The sequence below is a fragment of the Protobothrops mucrosquamatus genome, unplaced genomic scaffold, assembly GCF_001527695.2.
Source record: "Protobothrops mucrosquamatus isolate PMUCROS unplaced genomic scaffold, P.Mucros_1.0 scaffold133, whole genome shotgun sequence".
Classification (NCBI taxonomy): domain Eukaryota; kingdom Metazoa; phylum Chordata; class Lepidosauria; order Squamata; family Viperidae; genus Protobothrops; species Protobothrops mucrosquamatus.
Genome location: NW_015386500.1, coordinates 440,734 through 458,423, shown reverse-complemented (window position 1 = coordinate 458,423; position 17,690 = coordinate 440,734). Strand labels below are relative to the sequence as shown.

At 34.8% G+C, this 17,690-nt stretch overlaps 1 protein-coding gene across 1 annotated transcript in view; it reads right to left on the bottom strand.

Moving 5' to 3' along the window:
- The window catches only part of AKAP6 (A-kinase anchoring protein 6), a 190,673-nt gene that overhangs the window by 82,740 nt on the left and 90,243 nt on the right, over window positions 1–17,690 (bottom strand). The window contains exons 7-8 of the mRNA XM_015813076.1: window positions 15,888–16,036; window positions 5,927–6,047 (exon numbers count right to left, since the gene is read on the bottom strand). Coding sequence (XP_015668562.1) covers window positions 5,927–6,047; window positions 15,888–16,036 — 270 coding nt within the window. The remainder of the gene's footprint in view (window positions 1–5,926; window positions 6,048–15,887; window positions 16,037–17,690) is intronic.

The window sequence follows — 17,690 nt, the reverse complement described above, 5'->3', positions numbered from 1 at the left end:
GTTTACTTCTCAACATTCAATTCTCTGGCATGCTGGAAACCAGTAGATTATAACAAGAAAGCCAACTGTGTATTGTCCATATGTTGAGGATCATTTTTACGTCAGACTACAATCCAATGGCATCTGAAGGAAGGTTTCAAAATAATTACAGACTTGTTTGTTTAAACAATTTTGTATTCTAATGTCCTCCAGAGGCAACAGAAGGAGAATTCTTTGGATGTGAAAACAATTAAAGATTAAGCCAAGAGGCAACAAAATATGACTGAATTCTATGCCTTTTTTTAAAAAAGACATGCTGTCTGCATCTATCAGCATAAAACAAGAGAGCAGAGAAGTTGATATGAATCAGTATGAGATCTAAAAAAAAACAAAACCCATCACAGTGAACGTACGCTGAACTGTGAATTTACAGAGCATTTTTTCATACTCAGTTTGGCTATTTCTATATTGTTATTACGCTTTTAATGCATACTCTTGTCTTGCAACATACTTGCTTTATTATAGATCTTTCTCATTTATAGACTCCATAGAGGCAAAGATTACTGCTGGCAGTAGTGATAACACAGCATGTAACCTGGCAGAGATGCTTTGCTGAGCTGGCTCAGAGGTGCAATTACTTATCAGTTCAATATCTGGAAGGAAAATTCTGTGGATTTAAGAAACTCATCACAGGAAAAGAGAAAGTACAATGAACTGGTTGGTGTAGGAGAGTATCATGAATTAAAGAGACTGTTCATCAGATAGTGCTTATCCACAGAAATATTCATGGCATAGTTCTGTAAGAAGATGACCAGGTCAAACAACTCAGATATTCAGTCCATACTGACCAACACTGAAAAGTGTGAGGATTAGTATGTAAATTTTGTACCAAAAAGATGCACATTGTCTACTTCAAAGCTCAGTTTCTGTTCTCAAGTGAGCCCACACGTGGTGACAGATAGCATTAATCACTTCCCCAGCAAGGCTTGAAATGAATAATAATAATAATAATAATAATAATAATAATAATAATAATAATAATAATAATAATAATGATGATGATGATGATGATGATGATGATGATGATGATGATGATGATGATAATAAATGCCAGCTATCAATACATGGGCATGTTTTAACAAGAGGCATTAATCATTTGAAATTGACTGTAGTTCTTGTCATCCTCATATCACAAGTTCTGGGAATTTGATGGATTTTTGTAAACAATTTAAAATTTTCATATTTTTTAATGTGACTCATAACAAATTTTGAATTTTATTATTAGTGCTAAAAGTGTTGCTAGATGTTGCCAATGCTGAAGTCTGAGCCAAGTTTCAACCTACCTTAGGTTGGTGTATACATTACAGTCATCTCCTTTGTTCATTCATAAGGACGAACTAGAGTGACAATAGGCTCCAAATTTACTTTCTAAATCTGATCAATTTCAGAATTGTTCTTACATTGGAAAATTCTCACGTATTACTTTGTATCTGGTTAATCACCTGGTTGCTATAAGATTCCATGCAGGCAGCTGAGGAATTGATGCTAGTACTGAACACAAGTGAAGCCTAATTTCTGCAGGCAAATGTAATACAATTTACTGCCTGGTAAATGTGCACAAGATTGGCCAATATAACTAACTTTCCTCTCAGATGTCAGATGTAGAAGATCAATACAATATTTTTGCACAAATATTATCTCTCTCTATAATACATGCTGCTTTATATTATACTGTAGTTAGTTTTATATTAGAGGTACTCTTTTTTCTAGTTCAAGGAATGTATTCATTTTTGTGTGGCCAATTTAGAATCATATTTCAAAAATGAGGCCAGAACAAAAAAATAAATTTATTTTCACGTGCTACCATCTAATGTTTAAAATAATCTAAGACATAATAGATCCCTACAAGGGAAAGTAAGATGCCACATGTTCAGGCTGGCATTAGAAAAGCAAAGGAATAAGAGACATCATTACTTAATGTAAACTGGATAATTGAGAAATCCAAAGAATAACCTCTAAAATTCAATATGTGCTTGACTGATCATAGAAAAGCATTTGATGGTGTTGCCAGTCTGGAGAATGTGTTTTATGAAAATGAAAATCCAGACCATCTTAAACCTACACGTAGATGAAGAATCGATAATCCAGAGAGCGCATAATGAAATGGCCAAACACTATAGTCTCTGTTTTATATTTTATTTTGATTTGGCTTCAGTTATATGCTTTATTTTAGATTTTATTATGTCTTTAATATTAAGACAGTAACCAAATCAACATAGCTTAATTCTTTTTGAAAGAAAAATATCCAAGTTCCCTATTAGGACCATGCAACAATCCAACTTCTAAAGGAAAAATAATGATTTAGAACAGGAGTGTCAAACTAGCGGCCCATGGGCCGGATGCATCATGTGTAGGCCACGTTCACCCTGGCTCCGCAAAGGCAAAAACATCATGATACGTCACGATACATCATGTGACGCGATCGAGTTTGACAACCGTGATTTAGAGCATTTGGAGTGCACAAATAGCACCTGCTGGCCCTTCTTTAAAGCAAATACATCTTGTTTAAAGAGTTGCTAACAGGTGCTATATGAGTACCCTGCATGCTTCAAATTACCTTTTTGTCTTCTAATCATGATTGTAGTGTAGTCCTACTGTTTATAGTATTTTGCAGTGCAATTTAAATTTATTCCTGAACTAAAGGCTGTTATGACTAAAACTGCATGCAGCCTTTTTTTGCTATCACTGAATATTCATATCAGTCTTCTTCCAGATGTAGCATCATATTCCCAAATCAAATCTTACATTGCTATTTTTAACCCAAAATACTAATCACTCAATATCTGATTATTTTAAGTGTTTGCTGGTATTTGAATATTCTTTAAGTATCTGTGGCATATTTTCTATGAATCTGAGATGGTTTTCATTTCATGTAAATTTGACGTCTCCATTTTTATAGTAAAAAAATACCCTTTTAAAAATTTCTAGTTATTTTACAGACATAGTATAGTTTTTTAAAAACAAACAAACAGAGATTTTAGCTTTATTATAGTTGAGCAATTTATTTTTATCATTTATCACATACACACTCAAAGTACCTAAATGTCAAGAACATAAGTAACTATCCCAAAAGAATTTGTGGATCAAAAGGGACTGAATAGAAACCTGGCTTATTCTAATACAAGTAAGTCAGAATTGTCAGGGTAATTCCAAGATGGCCTATGAAAAGAAGATTCCAGTTGGTGTTTTTTCCCCCCTTCTTTTTGGTTCTTTCAAGCCAGTGTTGCCTGGATTAGTCCCTGTGGTTATCTTGGAAAGATTTTCAGAGGTAGTTTGGCATTGGCTTCTTCCAAGGGCTGAGAGAGTGACTGGCCCAAGGTCACCCAGCTCGCTTTATCCCTATGGCAATACTACAACTCCTGGTTTCTCTCCTTCACCACTACACCAAACTTTCTCTCCATTACAAGTGATACTATGCATAATTAGCTTTTGACCAATTTAGAAATCATGCACGGGGCTAAACTTCATCCTGGGAGTTGTAAATAAGGATCCCAATGTTTATAGTAGGTGGGTATACTACACCATTTTGATTCTGTTTTATCTTGATCCTTAGAATATTTTCTTAATATATGAAACATGAGAAGTAAAATCAATAGTATTAAAAAGTACAAAATATAAGTCTACTGTGCATATAACTGCATATAATAGTGTCTGTAGAAATTTTTCTATAGTTTATATTCTTAATGTCTTATTTTAGATATACATTCAACTAAGCAACTGAGCTATGATGGGTGAAACTCTTTGGGTTGTGGCATATGAATATTGTTTCATAGTGCTTTCTTTCTCAGCCAATTATGTTCCTGAGCAAGAGGGGCATTGTGTCATTTGTACAATAACATCATGATGTACACAATGTCATTTTGACATCAAAGCAGCTTCTACCATGCCTTTGCCCTTAGAGCAGTGGTTCTCAACCTTTTTAATGCCGCGACCCCCAACCGATCGTAAGTCGAGGACTAAACCGGTCGTAAGTCGAGGACTAAACCGGTCGTAAGTCGAGGACTAAACCGGTCGTAAGTTGAGGACTACCCAACGGGTCGTAAGTCGAGGACTTTCCCTGCCCGGGAGCGCCGTGCATGTGTGGTTCCTCCCCCTGCACCGGCCGAGGCGTAGCTCGCAAGCGGCAGAGATGGAGCAGGCCGACCACCAGCTGGCCCAGCCCAAGGGAGGTAAGGCACCCGTCGGAAAAGGGAAAAAAAATGGCGGACAGCCTTGCTTGGCGACCCCCGTGAAATGGTCGATCGACCCCAAATGGGGTCGCGACCCATAGGTTGAGAACCGCTGCCTTAGAGGCTTTGTACAACATCATTCACTTCATATATCAAACAGTTATAGATAGTACTGGTCATTAATGTAATGTACTATTGTAATATCATATCAGAAAATCTAAGAAAGTTAAGACTATTACACTCAAAAAAGCTTGAAGAAACTTTTAAACATAACTAGAAATAGAATTGGGAAAAAATTGTTTTCTTCCATTTAGTTTAGTCCACTACTGAGAAACTGCCTGGACAATTTCCTGCAACTTTCTTGGCAAGGTTTTTCAGAGGTGATTTGCCATTGCCTCCTTCCTAAGGGTGAAATAAAGCAACTGGCCCCAGTCACCCAGCTGGGTTTGTGTCTAAGGTAGGACTAGAACTCAGTTTCTCTGTTTGTTGCCTGATCCCTTAACCACTGCACCAAACTGGCAGCATCTGGTGTACAAACTGGTTAAGTTACTAAGCACTTTTCATTTTTTTAAAAGCAAAACACTTAAAAATGTATTTAATATTCAGTGTTTGTTTATATACTAATAAACAGCTGGCATACTAGTTTACCAATTTATTTAAAAGTAAATAATTTTCTTCCATTCAAACATTTTGTGCAAAATATTTCTATACAAATTCCAAAGAAAAAAGCAAAATAGTTTAAAGCATAATTGATAAATAAAAAATAAATAATTTGTTTTGACTTTGAATCTGTAATTTCTTCTGGAAGAAATTTTTAAAAGCTAAAGGCTGATTGCTAAACTATATTGTTGTTGATTCTGTAGCTAGTTATTAATTTTGTTCCATTTTTCATGATTTACAGTCTGCTCTTTGAAATATGCCATATGCTCAAGGAGGACAATTGTCACAATTAGTCCAATAAAAATTTCCTAAATGAGAAAGATTTACTACATCCTGATCGTTCCGTATAAAGCCTTAACAAAATCTACATTCCTGACCTTCTGCTTCCACTACACATTGAACAGTCTAAAAGGAAAACTAAAAGTAAAATGGATGGATGGATGGATAATTGGACTTCCTGTATAGTAGCAATAGTGAGAAAAGGATCATTTTCCCTGTCCTTTTCTCTCTGCATTAAATAATAAGAGTCATAATCAATGCACACATTTATAGTTCATGTTCTTCATTCATAGCAATCGTGCATTCTTAAAAGGAGAGTATCTGCTTTCAAAATAAATAACTAACATAAATTCTATTGGAAGAATGCTATATCCTGAAACAATAGATTCACTAAAAAGAATGAAAAATGATAGAAATTCTGAAAATAGTTCCTATCAAAGCACATTTTCTCATTACTACAATCATTTTATTTTTCTTCGTGTCGTTTCAGTCTGTTTAAGGATGCAGTTTCATCCGTTCCAATTCATCCAGTGACAAATCTTTGTCCTCCTATAGGATTGTACCAAATGGCATGTGATGAAGGGAACTTTCTTACAATTATGATATCGGCTCAGGCTTGGCAGCACAGAGGGGATGGAAATGAGGTTGGGGACAGGGAAGGGAATTCTAATAGACACCATGATGTATACAATGAACACAGAACTATCCTGTGAGAGAAAGACATGTCAAACTCATCAGATCTCCTATAGCTAGGTAAAGGCAGCCACAAAAGCTCTAACCTTGTAAAGATGCAGCTGCTGCTCCTCTGACATCATCAGGTCATGGCTGTCGATCACTATGGATTCCATGTCAATCAGCCAATCCCAAAGCTCCTGGTATTCTGAATCAAAGTCCAAAAGGCTGCAGATAAAGAAAAAAGCATTATGCATAATAGATTAGAATGTTCAAATCTATATATTAGAATAAGGCTTTCTGGAAAAATGCATCTTCTCTTCTGCATAAAGATTCTTTACTTTAAACAGGAGGGATGCAACACAAATATAAGCCGTGACCCACGTCTCAGCAAATTATGCCAGGTTCTGTCAACAAAAGCAGACATATTTCATTCGCTTCAAAAAAAAAAGTAAGAAATGGGAATTATAAATACAGTGTCTTCACAGTTTTTAAAGTGCCGACATATTCAGCAAACTTCTCTGTGTGATAATCATGATGAGCATTTATTTGCACCAGAACTATTTTCAGAGAAAAATGACTCAATCCATTTAGCCATCCTTTTGCTGTCCATCTGCCTATCTCTGCAAGTATATTTTCATGCATGAATAGCTAGCATTTCAACACAACACTTTAAGATAGGCTTGAGTGAAGATGGTAAGCCAGTGAGAACCAAGGCCAGATACAGTATTAGACAGGTGTTCCCTACAGACATGTTAGAAACAAAGGTAAGGACAGGAAGTCAAAACAATGAATCCTTGAATAGCCAGCAATCATTAAAATTCAAAGAAGGATCACAACGGTTTCCAACAAAATAAATCATTAGAATAAGGAGCTTAAAAGGATTAACATTATTCTCTATTGAAAGCCTAGTGAATAAGTAAAACATCACAATATAAAAAAGGGGAGGAGAAAGGAAAGGAAAGGAAACGAAAGGAAAGGAAAGGAAAGGAAGAAGGGGAAGGAGGAAGAGGAGGAAGAGAAAGAGGAGAAGGAGAAAGAGAAGGAGAAGGAGAAGGAGGGAAGGGAAAAGGAAAGGGGATCAGTATATAGAATATGTGAATTTATAAAGGCCAGCTGAAGGATCCTGAGAAAAGATGATTTTAAAAGTTTTGGGCAATTCATCTTCCAACATACACTAAAGCATCTTAGGGAAACAAATCCAAAGTACTGTACAATTCTACTGTAAACACTGTGTGGTATACTTTATCAAAACTCATACGCTTGGTGTATTTGAATTTCATGTGTAATGTCTATTATACTCTTTGTAGGCCTGAGGAAAACCAATCCAATGATGCAACAAGAAGATCCTGAACATAAATATTTGGCATCTATAGAGTTGAGTTAAATTAAGCAAAGACCAAAATCAGCAGCCACATAATACTACACTTTGATTACATTTTAAGGTTACATTTTTAATAACATGAAATAACATGTTTTTAATAACATGAAACTTTATATTAGAACTTTCAGATAATACAAAGGCAACCCTATCAATGTATTCCTCTTAAATGAAGAAAATCCTTGCTGCATCAGACTGTTATTTCTCTCTACTTCCATCATGGCATGACAAACTTTCACAAGCAGAATATGACAGCAAAACTCCTTTCAAACCACAGTCCTGGACACTGTCAGTGCTTCACACCTGCCATGGCAATACATCTTGACTGTCCAGACACTTTTACCCCATACTCAAGAGCAGAAGCTTACAGAAACAGCATGAGTAGATTAATTATTTTGTTGTAAACAAGAAATCTCATATATACAATATGGTAGATTTTATTGTAAACAAAATATCTCATACATATATTCTGCTCCTGAGTATGGAGTAAAAGTGTCTGAACAGCTAAGATTTATTGCCATGGCAGGTGTGAAATCTGATACAGCACAAATACACACACACACACACACACACACACACAATTTGCAAACTGAAGAACACAGAAATCAAGATAGATGCAAATACAGTTACAGATATATAGCACCCAGAGTTTGTTTGTTTGTTTGTTTGTTTGTTTGTTTAAAAGACTTGTATGTACATCTTATGTACCATGACCAGGGTTGCTCATAAACCAAAACAAAAATATGCAGCACCCTAAATGTAACACACTCCCACATTCAACTCAAGCCTATTTAAATCCTAGAATTTCTCCATCCTTTTCAAGTTACTGTCACAAAAAATGGCTATTTATTTTTCAGATACTGAATACCACTGGACATATCTGTGATTATTGTACCACAATTCTTAATGCAGAAATGACATATTAAAATCTGTGCCTTAGAGAATGTTGCACGTAAAAATGTACTTATTAGGGATAAAATGTACAAAGTGCCTATACAGAAAAAGAGTCATTAAATGCAAATATTATGCATTAAAATATCAACAGGTTTATGTAGTTATAGAGAGGGTTGTATATATGTGAAACTGATACGGGCTGAATATAAACTGATTTGGCCTTCATATCTCAAACATTTATCTGATTACAGTGTTGTGAGAAAGTGCCCATCATCTCTTTATATTTGTTGAAATTAACTTTGGCTCATGACAAATATGTGACATGCTGAGTTTCTGTTCCACCAATATCACAAATTCAAAGAAGATATTGTGTGCATTTTATCACAAACATCAGCTCTTGGTGAGAATTAGATCTAGGATAATTACCCATTCCATTTTTGGGTTGATGAAATTATTGGCAAAATAAATCAAGCATGTATTAAATCTTCCATTCTTAGAATCTGATATCACAGTTCTTGATTTTTTCCCATTGCTATTATGTAAGCCAGCTCTGAAAACTTAATAATGTGATATTAGAAAATAATACACAAGATTTTTGTAAAACATTGCCACAATGTAACTTCAATATGGCTTTAAATGTTATTGGGTGGGTGATGATTCTCAGGGTAATGTTCTATTTTATAAAGCTGTAAAGTATTATCATTATTTTATTTGATATGTAGATTAAATGTAAATATTTAAAACAAGTGGCATATTTATTTCTTGAATTTATTATTCCTTAAATTCAATGAAACCGTTACTTTTATTTATTGTGGACATGGAACTAAGGTTTTTTTTTATAATTTTATGGAGCCACAATAGCATAAAATTTGAAATGTTCCTGTACTCAATATGCGGTATCACTGTCATCTGATACTTCATTATACTCCGCAAAATATTTAATTGAATGCCTATTTATTAAATATGCAAGATTCTCCTCATCATACTTCTATCAGTTCTTGTAAAGGGAAACCAATCCAGAAACCTGTAATCAAGGAAACATAGTCTATGACCAAGTCCATGAGTTAAGGAATTACATTGTACCTAATAATACTATCTTCAAAATTAATCATTATTTTTAGTATTTGCCTTTTTGCATAGACCATGTGAAAAGCAACACCTGTATTCCAAGGTTCTTTATTAAGCCAAATCCCCCTCCCAGATTCCTTCACTTTTGACATCAGCCTATATTATACATTATTGTCATGCCTATGGTGACTCTCTGAAAAAATGTAATATGTCACTCCTAGTCTCCAAAAATTTCCTATCTTTGTGCTAATATCTCCAGGAGGACTGGAAAAAGCTCCTGTTTGAAATTCTAATGATCCATTGCCAATTAATATAAATAGGAATGCAAAACCCATGTCTTTCTAGATTACAAGTCTCAGAACCCACTACATGGAGCAGAGTTCAGCAATGTATGGAATACTGTCTTTGATGTAGACAATACTGAGCAGGACAGATTGGTATTCTGATTCCATACAGGTCATCTTTCTCTGTTGTTAAAATAACTGCAACATGGACAGCCTAGTATGCTACAGAATATGAATATAAATTCATTTAGTTTCTTTGTCTGTATTGAAAAATTAAGTCATAAGGAATATATTTTAACTTCGTGGATAGATAATCATAATGCAATGTTGCATACCTAATCCTTTGAATGCAAACATATTTATTAAGGTGTAGGCATTAATTCATAATATAAAATGAAAATTCACGAGTCTTTCTCATGAGAAAATAATATTGTGAGTACCATTAATAAACAAAAAAATGATTGTTGTTCAACTTTAATATTTTATCTCATTCTGATATTTTGGGGTTTTTTTCTGGAGGATAGACCTTACTCAAAGCCTTTTTCTTCTGACAAGACAAGCCACTCTATCCCTAAATACTGTTCATAAATTGGCTACTAGTCTCTGTTAGCTATTCGTTCATTCTCATGATACCTCTTCCTTCAGGTTCACCCTTGCTTGCAAGTCCTGATTCTCCTCCTTCCTTCCTGCAAGAGGTTGGAAAGGGTCTTCTCTCCCCTTCTCTTCTGGTGGTACATGTACGAATGGGGAGATGTTCCAGAGGGTAGGGGGCATGGAAGAGAAGGGGTGCTTCTTCCATCTCACAAAATGATATTTAATTGAGGGGACCTGGAATACACTCACTCTACATGAATGAACGGAGAATGTGGAAATTATTGGAGACAGGCAGTCATGCAAAGGATCAGTCTCATTGAAGGGCTTGATATATGAGGACCAGCACCTTCAATTGTACCTGAAAGCTAATTGGTAGCTTGAATAGTAGTGATGACAGATGGGCATAACAAGAAGTCCTTGTTACTGCTCACATTGCTGTGTTTTGGACCAGGTAGCAGCTGCCTTAAATAAAATATACAAGGAAAAATATGTTTTCATAGAAGTTGTTCTTAGCATTCTCCCAGGGAACAAGGCCAATTAATCAGCAATATGGAGCCTCCATTCAAACGTACATACACATCACTCATTAGAGTCTACTCATCTACTGGTCTGTTTTTTATCAAACCACTCCCACCTGAAGCTCAGCTCTCTGCTACTGGATCCTTATCACATGCCTCTGCTTAGGCTTGTATGGCTAAACCTCAGAGTCTGAGAGCCTATCAATGGGTGCAGGCAAGGAGTCCCTGGGGAGATTGCTACTCTGTTACAACTAGAGTGGCTTCATTGGAATCACTTACTCTGACATTATTGCCCTCAGATACCCCAGCCTCCACTTCCTTCCTCTCCTCTACATCTAAAGATAAGCCCAACAGGGCCATGACAATCATGCCATCTGCCTTTATATGTGACTGGGAATCAGATGGCATATACATTTATTTAATAATTATTATCATTCTCATAACTGTTTACAAAAAATAATCTGAGTATTGCTTGGATAGATGTTAATGAAAGAAGCTTCAATTTCTATCAGCGGTGTAGATATTAATTTTCCAGATTTATACAAATAAATTGTTTTAACATTAATGAATTGTAAACTTTGCTTGAAAGTCAGTTTCATGTAGTAGTCATTATCTCTCAGCCCTAGAATGAAAAAGCTCTCTCTCTCTCTCTCTCTCTCTCTCTCTCTCTCTCTCTCTCTCTCTCTCTCTCTCTCTCTCTCTTTCTCTTGCTCTCTTAATTTTTTGCATCATCCCATCCCACTTTTCCTACAGATTTCTCATGCCATGCAATTCTACCTAAAATTGCTTTGAATATATTAAAACATACTTCTCAAATTCCAAAGTATTCAAGCATAGAATGAGTTTCTTTTCTAGTATTAAATCCTAAAATCAGACTCAAGTCCATATTGATGGGCTGTAGTTGTTCATCATAGTATCTCATGGATGAGCAGAAATTATCACTGAACTAATTTGCATCACATCTCTAATCAGTATTTCTGGCAGAGTGCCTACTCTACAACCTGATAAGACCAGCTGGAACAAATTCATTTATGTTCTTTGTAGTAGAGAATTATCAACTAATATGACTTTTCTGTTTTTCTTCTTGCATCCTCTCTAATCTTTAGGAATTTATCTTCTTGGCTCTGCTGCTCAGCAGTTTTGCTTTTTATTCCCCAAATAAATTCTGAAAGTGGTTCATTCATTCCAGCAGCGCAGAATTTAAAAATAACTTGAAAATTTTAGTTCAACCCAGACATCTATATTCAGAAATAAGCCTCATTATAAATGGCATACGGCCAGAATATGTGAAAGAATGCTTCGCTGTATGTACTGTATGTGTGTACATTTGTGTACCCAAATCTATGAGTATGTATAAAATATATGCATATATTTGTGTCTACAGTGGAACTAGAACTTACAATTTCCTTGTTTCTGGCCTGACGTTTTAACCACTACACCAAACTGAGTCATATTGACCTATAATTTATTATTATTAAAATATAATTTGTGAAATAACCTTCCACCATGAATAATTAGTTTGGTCAATATATAAAGCATGTCTGTCTAAGTGAACTAGATTAACATTCTTTTTATCTATTTACAGCTGTATTCTCTTTTAGTTTTCTTTTGATTTGATTGTATTCAGAAACACTCCCACTTTCTGAGTGAACTGACAAATTACCACTTTGATATATAATGCTAAAAATGTTGACGATGCATTTTCACATAGCTCTGTATGCATCTGGTTACTGAATTAAAAAATAATCACCAAAAGTCAAATGGCAATATGATCTTATATTTTTGGGGAACTGTACATTATTGTAGCATGTGGCTTTTATTAGCTATTTACAAACAAATAATGAAACATGCATCACCTTTCAAACTCTGCTTAGGGTTTTGTTTTGTTTTGTTGTTTTGTTGTTTTTTTGGTTTTTTGGTTTTTTTGCAGTTATAACATGAAGCAGTGCAGTCAACACAAGCATCATAATGATGTCTTGGTGCACCATGTTAAACTGTCATCATTAGCAATCAGCAATTGTTTGAATAAAAATACTATTAAGAGCAGTCCATGAATGGGGTTACATGGTGAAATTATTGCTAATCTAATCTAATCTAATCTAATCTAATCTAATCTAATCTAATCTAATCTGGCCATTTATGGTTCTTTTGTGTCATCCTCCAAGACAGAGAAGATTCTGACCTCAGAATGAAACCTGATTTCCCACCTCTTTTTTGGTTTCCAGAACTGGCTATTTCTAAGGATATAAAATCCTAGTTTAAACACTACAGCACACAGAGAGAGACCCAGCACATTATTCAAGGTAAGCAATGTTATGCAAACCAAAGAAAAACAGTAAGAAGTAGTACATCAAATTAAAGGCACAAGCTAAAAAAAAGAAAAAGAAATCTGAATTTAGTTCATGCCAGCAGCATTTACTATATCTCTCCATATGTTTCTATCCTTGCAAAGCCTTCTTGCTTCTACTATATTAATACACTACTTCATACATCATGTTTTGTTCTTTTAAGCTTCTTATTCAGCACTTATTCATTCTTGATCTGATCTCTTCTTTTACCAGGCACACGTCTTAAGCTATCCATTCCCATTACATCCAATTTATCTTTATGATTCTGCTAACATATCCACCTCTCACTTTCATACATCCAAATGGGCAGAAACATGTTCTTACACATAGCCATTTTAGCTTTTGGTCACAAATATTCATTTATCACAACAGACTACATATTACCCATTATCTTTCTACTGGCATTTATACACCTCAAATTTCTCCATCTTTTCCCCCAGTCTTAGTGAACATTTTACTAAGATTCATAAATTCATCTACCAACTCTAATTTCTTACCTTGCAATCATTCATTCTATTTTATTTGGTCTTTGATACACAAATGTTCAGATTCATGATCCTTATTGCATCATACAATCTAATTAACATTTATTGTAAATTAATTTGATCTTAGCCAATAACAGATCATCTGCATATAAAAATGCAGATATATTACTACATATGTAACGTATTGCTGTTATTACAAACATTTCTTATACATTTATCAATAAATACATTAAAGACCAAGGATATCTCATTTTATTGTCTGCTCACTGTTGAATCATTCACTGAGCTTTCCATTTATTCTCATGCCAGGTTTATTCCCATCATATATCAATCTTACTGCATCAGCAAACTTCCTTTGATTTCAGATATGTGCAAAACAACCTATTATTCAAGCCTACTCACTTTATCATAAATTTGTCTAAATCAACATACATTAAATTTTCTCTTTTTTTATTCATTCATTTCATCATGACTTTCTGAAGGTGAAAAATCTTGTTTGTATAGTCCTGTTTATATAACAACACGTTGTACTTCCCAAAATTGGCTCTCTGCTACCTGTTCTATACTTTCAAATAACTACTGAAGCATATTGAAGAAACTAATATCCCTAAAGTTTTTACATTCAATTCTTGGTACTTTTTCCCTTTGTGTAGGGAAACAATAATAGCATTTTTAAATCTTTAGGCATAGATGGGATTTTCATACACACGTTAAAACAAGTTGCACAGCCATTCCATGAAAATGTACTTTTACGCACATCAAACTACTGTGAGTAAAAGATACGTGCATATACTGACAATAAAAGTATAATTCAATAATAATAACAATAACAACAATAACAATAATAAGTGCTTCTGCAAGAAGTTCACACAGACTGACTATAAACAATGGCATGACAAAGTAGCAACAATGGTGCATTGAAGTATCTGCAAGAAATATTATTTGCCAGCAAACAAGAACAGGTGGGACTACTAAATGAAGAAGTTAAAATGGTCTGGGCCTCTAGATTTCAAACAGACAAGCAGCTGCCACATAACATCTTAGACTTAATAATTGTCGATAAGAAAGATAAAAAAAGTCTGGATAGTGGGTGTGGCAGCACCTGGAGACAGCTGAACAGAGGACAAAGAACTGGAGAAAATCACAAAATAAAAAGATCTGCAAATAGAAGTAGAACTACCATTGCAATAGAAAGCAAAGATAGTAACAATAATAAAAGGGGTCTTAGGTGCAAGCCCAAAACTTTTGGAGTACCACTTGAATACCATCAACATGGACAAAATCATCATCACTCAATTACAAAAGACAGCTTTATTTGGAACAACTTGCATCATGCGACAATAGATGTCCATGTTGGAAGTAAATAACTTTGTTACATGGGTAGTTTTAATCATAAGTTACTCATATTGGATTTATTTCCAACATGGATATTATAAATGTTTTTGGGTGCGTTTAAAATGTGCAAGTGAGGTTGCAGCTGACAAAAAGGAGCAAATGACTTCTAGCATACACACACACACTACACCACGGGCACTAATATATTAAAATGATATCATATACGTACCTTGCCATATGTATACATTCATACACATACATTTGAAAGAGGAGGGGGGCAACAACTCTGTTAAAATGCAGTACTGTACAGTACTGTACTGTCCAATACAGTACAGTACTGTAATGTAAATGTAAAGAACCTCAGCAGGCCTAAAATAAATGAACTGCACATGGGAGATATTAAGTCTGTCCTATGACACAAATATATATTTTCTATTTTCCATTACATTATATCCATTTTATTTGGAGGCAGCAGAGCTGAATTTAAAAGCTACATTTTGCTACATATATTAGGAGGTCCTGATTATGTAGTGAGTTCTATTTTGTCTATAATTAATCCCATTTTGCTTCAAAGCTATTGGCCCAGAGGTCACCAGCACTGCATTGCAACTAGAAGCAGTGATTATTACAATTAATTACCAGATTATATCAGGTAATCTTTGACATGCCTGAATTGTCAATTTTGCAGGGACATCAGATTGACCATAGCTGGAAAAAAAAGTCTGTGAAAGATAGATATTTAGGTTGATGCTGGGAAAAATGCTAGATTTCATTTAATTTTGTACTCATTTTTTTGTACAAATGGTGCAGAACAAATAAAATACAAGCATAAAAATACAAATCAATGTATTCCAGGATGAAACCTTTAAACAAACTTGGTCAGCTGTAATTAGTTTGCCCAGTCAGTGATCAAGTAAGTTTGGGAAATGAGTTGCAGCAGACTGATGTTCTACAGTACACACACACACACACACACACACACACAGAGAGAGAGAGAGAGAGAGAGAGAGAGAGAGAGAGAGAATGATGGATTCCCTGTCTTTTGGCTTAGTAAGAAAAATATTTCTGGCTAACATAGAAGTGAGGAAGAGAAGATCATGTTTTTTAAAAAAGAAGATACAGATCACTGAGAATAAAACAACAAAAAGAATAGCTCCCTACCCATTACTTCCCACTGTGTGAACTTTTGACATATCCGCAAATTCTTCCTTTCGATTGCTGCTGCTGTTGTACTGCTCACTGTATAGCTTTAAGGACATCTGCTCAACAGCATCTCTTTGTGCTTCCAGAAAGCATAGCTGAACCTCTGCCTAGAAAAAGGAAACAATAAGGAATGAAACCTTGTTTTAATTCATAACAAATGCTTATATAAAGTTGCCGGTTTTAGATTAAATGAATAACTCAGCCAGCATTCATTCACAGTGATATTAAGCATGATTGTAATAATTATTGTATTGATTTTTAATGACACTGTTTTTATAAAAGTATTGGGGTGGGGGAGATTAGGAACCATGCCTCCTTCCATTAATTTTTAGAGGAATTTTTCTTTCTTGATTAACTGTCTTAGCTATAATTACAAATCAATGTTTTTTCTAGGACCATTGGTATTATCAAACATCTCTGCTGCACAAACCACAGGAAAAAGAGAAATAATCTGGAAATCCGAAAAGTTTACAAAACAGCAAGCATTATCTCTAAGTATTTTGCTGTATACTTTGTCCAAGCAGTAAGTTAAGAATGCACAGCTATTTGCTCATATTGCAGCTTTGTCTTTTCTGTGTCAGTTCTAACAACTAAAGAAACAAATTAGGGCCTTCTTGTCAACAAAAAGCACCTTCCACCTGAACTCAGCAACCCTGTATGCAGTGGTGGGATTCAGCCAGTCCGCACCAGTTCGGCAGAACCGGTAGGTAATTTTTTGTTGCCCAGGCCCAGAATGGACTTCCGGAAACGGCATCCACACAGAGAACCAGCTGTTCACATATTTGAATCCCACCACTGCCTGTATGTATTTGTGCCCGCTTACTGAATGCTGACCCATTTCTCTCAGCCTTTGTCTAAATTCATGTGCTGGGCTCCACAGCTTTCCTGCATGGTGGAAGTTTTGATGCCAACTGAATGTATAATGTGTATTGTTTGGATCTGGCTTAGCACTGGTGAATGAATCCAACTTTTGTGATGTATTGATCGTGGTGTATTCTTCACCAGGACTTTTCAACTAACGTTAGAGGGAAGAGCCTAGAGACTTGTGAAACAATCCTTCCAGCTGAAGTGAACATGGAAACTCAGTGAAAACGATCTCTGCATATATTTTTATGTATTTATTTGTATCCTGCCTTTATTATTTTTACAAATAACTCAAGGTGACAAACATATCCAACATACTTCCACCTCCCATTTTCCTCACTGGCCTTAACCATAGACCAAATCTCTCTCTCTCTCTCTCTCTCTCTCTCTCTCTCTCTCTCTCTCTCTCTCTCTCTCTCTCTCTCTCTCTGTGTGTGTGTGTGTGTGTTTGTGTGTGTGTGTGTGTGTGTGTAGAGACAGAGAGAGAGATGGACAATAATTCCATGAAAGCTATTGTTGATGTATATTATAATATGTTATATTATTTTGTTATTGACAATCAAATTGGAAACACATGTGTATGTGCCTATATGAAAATCTTTTCCTTTTTTTTTTTTTTTTTTTTTTTTTTTTTTTTTTTTTTTTTTTTTTTTTTTTTTTTTTTTTTTTTTTTTTTTTTTTTTTTTTTTTAAAATTTTTTTTTTTTTTTTTTTTTTTTTTTTTTCAATATAGAATTTTATTGTTTTTATCATAAACAAAAAAATACATCACAAGTATTACACAATGATTTATCCCATCCCCCTACCCCCCAGACTTCCCAAACCAAACCTAGGCTAACATTCAACTACAAGTAAACAAATATTAATATCTCTAACTCCAAACTCTAAACTTAAGCAA